Source organism: Equus asinus, chromosome 20 (assembly GCF_041296235.1).
Source record: "Equus asinus isolate D_3611 breed Donkey chromosome 20, EquAss-T2T_v2, whole genome shotgun sequence".
In the NCBI taxonomy this organism is placed as follows: Eukaryota; Metazoa; Chordata; class Mammalia; order Perissodactyla; family Equidae; genus Equus; species Equus asinus.
In genome coordinates, this window is record NC_091809.1 from 41,490,795 (window position 1) to 41,495,193 (window position 4,399).

The 4,399-nt window shown below is 38.1% G+C and overlaps 1 protein-coding gene across 1 annotated transcript; it reads left to right on the top strand.

The window, feature by feature from the left end:
- The first annotated feature begins 603 nt into the window (after positions 1–603).
- On the top strand, positions 604–1,767 carry LOC106832794 (olfactory receptor 6M1). The gene has a single exon (XM_070491504.1). It carries the CDS (start codon positions 826–828, stop codon positions 1,765–1,767), a length of 942 nt encoding a protein of 313 aa, XP_070347605.1. The 5' UTR covers positions 604–825.
- Positions 1,768–4,399: the final 2,632 nt, after the last annotated feature.

Sequence of the window (4,399 nt, forward strand, 5' to 3'; positions counted from 1 at the left end):
GAAATCTAGACAAAGGTTTTATGATTTCAACTGATCAAGTAAATTGAGTAAGCTGAATTACCTCTACTTTACCTCCCTGTGTATAATTTGTACCTCTCTGACTTTATCACATTGTATAATGTTCTCTTAAATAATCAGGCAGATATATGATGTAAATATTACACACTTCATAGAACTTGCAGGAAGTAGGTTTTGGACACAGGGCATAATCTAATGAGAAGAAACCCATTATTCCCTTTTGATGTGTCATCTAAGTTATTAGTGGGAACCATGAATCATTGTTCCTTTCAGAAATCCCTGATCTGTTTCCAGAGATCTATATATGCCAGGAAAAGAATTTAAGAATTGGGAGACTCTGGAGATCACCAAATATCAGAAAAAAATAAATCAACGTGTATCTCTTACTCATGGCAGGTCACTAAGGTCAACCGCCAAACTTTCAGTGATTGTAAACTTCAGTATAATAGGAAGGAGTTCTAGTTAAAGTATGAGTGTGTATATTAGCACATTTTTAGCTGGGAAAATGAAGCTTAACAAGTTGAAAAGAAGAGAAATTTTATTTAATGAGAAGGAAGCTGACAGGTTTTTTTTAATCCAGTCTTATCCCTTCATTTTACAGAAAAAATTGTGTCTAAATGACATTTGACTTTCCCAAGCTTGCACAACAGTGACTTTCAGATGAAGGACTATATCCCATGAGTCATCTCCCAAAATAAGGCAGTTCCCACAATAAATTTTCAACAGATATTTATAAAATTACTTTCTAGGCTGATTTTCCTTTTCTTGTTTCTTCAGAGAGATCATGCCCACCACATAGTAACAGCCATGGGAAATTGGAGCACAGTGACCGAATTCACCCTGACTGCCTTCCCAGCTTTCCTGGAGCTTCGGATACTCCTCTTTGTGGTCCTCCTGTTGACTTACACCTTAACAGCAACAGGAAACATTATCATCCTCTCCCTAATATGGACTGATAACCGCCTTCAAACTCCAATGTATTTTTTTCTCAGTAATTTGTCATTTTTGGACATTTTATTCACAACTACTATTGTCCCAAAGTTGCTAGCTTGCCTGTTAGAAGAGAAGAAAACCATACCTTTTGCTGGCTGCATCATCCAAGTTTATTTCTACTTCTTTCTGGGGACAGTGGAATTTATCCTCCTGGCAGTGATGTCCTTTGACCGCTACGTGGCCATCTGTAACCCCCTGCGCTACACCATCATCATGAACAGCAGGACCTGCCTCCTGCTGGTTCTGGGCTGCTGGCTGGGAGCCTTTCTGTCTGTGTTGGTACCAATCATTGTAGTGACAAGGCTACCTTATTGTAGCAAAGAAATCAATCACTTTTTCTGTGGCATTGCTCCTCTTCTACAAGCGGCCTGTGTAGATACTCACCTCATTGAGAAGATGAACTTTCTCCTATCTGCCCTCGTCATCTTGAGTTCCCTAGCGTTCACTACTGGGTCCTACACATACATCATTTCTACCATTCTGCGTATCCCGTCAGCCCAAGGCCGTGAAAAAGCTTTTTCTACCTGCGCTTCTCACATCACTGTCGTCTCCATCGCTTACGGGAGCAACGTCTTTGTGTATGTGAGACCCAATCAGAACTATTCACTGAATTTTGACAAGATAGCTGCTATCCTCATTACCGTAGTGACCCCTCTTCTGAACCCTTTTATTTATAGCTTGAGGAATGAAAAGGTGAAAGAAGTGTTGAGAGAGGCAATGGACAGAATCATGTCCTTGATACTAAGGAAAACTTGACGTTAGCGTTTAGTATATCACACATCATTTCTTATCTTCAACACATTCATTCTGCATGAATATTGTGCCATGTCAGCATATCAGAAGCCTGAGACTGTGTCAACAGGATGAGCAATGCCACACCAACCTGGAAAAAAAAATCTAATCCATGAACTATCTTGAATATGCATAGCTTAAAGCAGTGAAAAGTTACCTAACTGGGATTCAGAGGTTTCCAAATCTAGCCTTGGCTAAATCAGTTTATTTTGCAGATAACTGTCACCACGTCAAACTTATCTGAGCCTCAATGTCTCCAACTCTAAATGAAATAATAGATAATAAAGTATCACTATTTGTAGTGAAACCTATAAAGTTAGAGAATTTTAACTTCTTGGTAGGCATTCAAATATTTCGAGAGACTCAGTTTTCACCTCTATTAGCCAGATCAAATAAATATCATGTGAGAAGTGAGGGCAAAAGAGGTATGACTCAGGATATTAAGCCTCTGGCTATAAACCTGAGTGAAAGGTGGAGATATTTGATGAGAAAAGGAACATCAAAAGGGTGGGTTAGGGGTAGATCGATTGAATTGGAAACTGCTGTGGAACATCTAACTACAAGTTAAGGTTTAGAAAAGAGATATGAGCTAGAAATATAGTTCAGGCAATCATCAAATATATTAATGATAATTCTAGCCATAGAAGTGGCTGAGATCACCAAGATGATAACAAAAGGAGATAACCCACTAATTAGATTAAGGATGGGTGACCAAAGAGAAGAAAAATCAGGAGAGTATGATACTATGAAATAGGACAAAAAACAAGGGGGAAATGTTTTAAGTAGCATGGTGAAGAAGTAAAAGTATCTATTGCGTTTGCTAACAGCAGCTCATGAATGACTTCGCAAAATGTTTAATAGAATTTGTGGGATAAAAGCCAAAGTAGAGCAGGTAGAATAGTATGTAGATATAAAGAAATGGAGACTATAAATACAGACAACACTTTGAAGAAGACTGGCTGAGAATACAAGAGTATTGTGATATGAAAGAAACATGGGTTGGAAAATATTATTCTCTACTAGGAGATGTGTTTGCTTTTTAAAAATATTGATTGAAGGAGCACAGTAGTGGAGATAGACTGAGGCTACAGGAGAGCAAGGAATGACCAAGATGATGGGTAATCTGAGTTGGTCCAAGGTGATGACATCAGGAGCATTAGTGGGAGGATAGTTGTTGGCAGAAGTTTGTATTACTGATAATTAGGAATGGATGAATCCAGAAGTGGAACCATGCCAAGTAACAACAAGGTGCAAATTGTCAGTCTCTTTCGATAAATGGCCCAAAACAAAACTTAAGAAAACATGGAGGCCTAGCACCTGACTTCAGATAGGAAATTACTAAAGAAGCTGTAACTTTAATGATGTGTTCAGAGTAGAGCAAAAGAATTAAGTCCATCATTGAGTAATGTAATGTATTAATGTACACAGGTAAAAGGAAATCATTCATTCATCCATTTACCAAATATTGCTTGAGTACCCACTATGTACCAATGTACAGAACAGACAAAATCTCTGCTCCTAATGAGTTTAAATTATACTAAGGGGAGACATGCAATAAGTAAAATATAGAGAGAAATTTTATGAAAAGTTACAAGGTGACAAAAGTTATGGAGAAAAATAAAGCAAAGAAAGAGAATATGGAGTTTTGGGGATGGGGTGTCAATTTTAAATAAGGTGGCTAAGAAAGTCTTTTCTGAGAAGGTGATGTCTGAATAAAGATGTGAAGGATATGAGAGTGTGAGCCATGTGGGTGTCTGGGAAAGGAGAACAAAGACCCCCAGGCTGCGGCAAGAGTGAGAGGTTGTGCTGTAGGAGTCAGTCACTGAGAGCAGAGACCACTGGAGAACCTCTGCTCCAGATTCCGAGGACCAACGTGAGCACCAAGATGGGAGCCGAGTCCATCAGCACATGCACTAGAACTGAAAACCAAAACGGCTAGAAGACTATACTAATCCTGTATTGCTAAGGACTTGGTAATTAAACACAGCCACATTAAAGCAATAAATATTGACTACAAGTGAGAAAATTTATTCTTAAGTAAAACCATACGTGATTTACCCATAGTGTTATTTTGATTTCTTTCGATGAATTCCTTTCATAAGTTTGAAGTTAAAGACTAATTTATATATACACATATTTTAAAAGAAACATCTGAAACAGGGACAGACCAAATGATTTTGTTGCTTAGTACACTAATTCACAAAATCTCGTTCCCAGCCAGCATTAGCATCACCTGAGAACACGTTAGAAACGAAAATTCCTGGACATCTCCCCAGACCCTTTGTATCTGAAACACCAGAGGTGAAGCCCAGAAATCTGTGTTTTAACAAGCTTTCCAGGCAACACCGAAGTGAGCAAACATTTGAGAACCACGGGCTTAGGGAGAGTCAGGCAGGTCACCAGTTACCCAGACACGCGTATCATTGCTATCGTTCAAAAAGAACTGTGATTAAATGTTGCCAGAAAACTTGCCTTAAAATGTACTTGATATCTGATTTTTTTAAGTTCTATAACTCAATATTATTAATATGATCACTATTATTATAGTTATCATTATTCTTATCATAGGTACTTAATTACATCTGTTAATTTATTG

Coding starts and splice junctions, on each gene's coding strand:
- LOC106832794 (XM_070491504.1), top strand. CDS start 826: ATGGGAAATTGGAGCACAGTGACCGAATTCACCCTGACTGCCTTCCCA.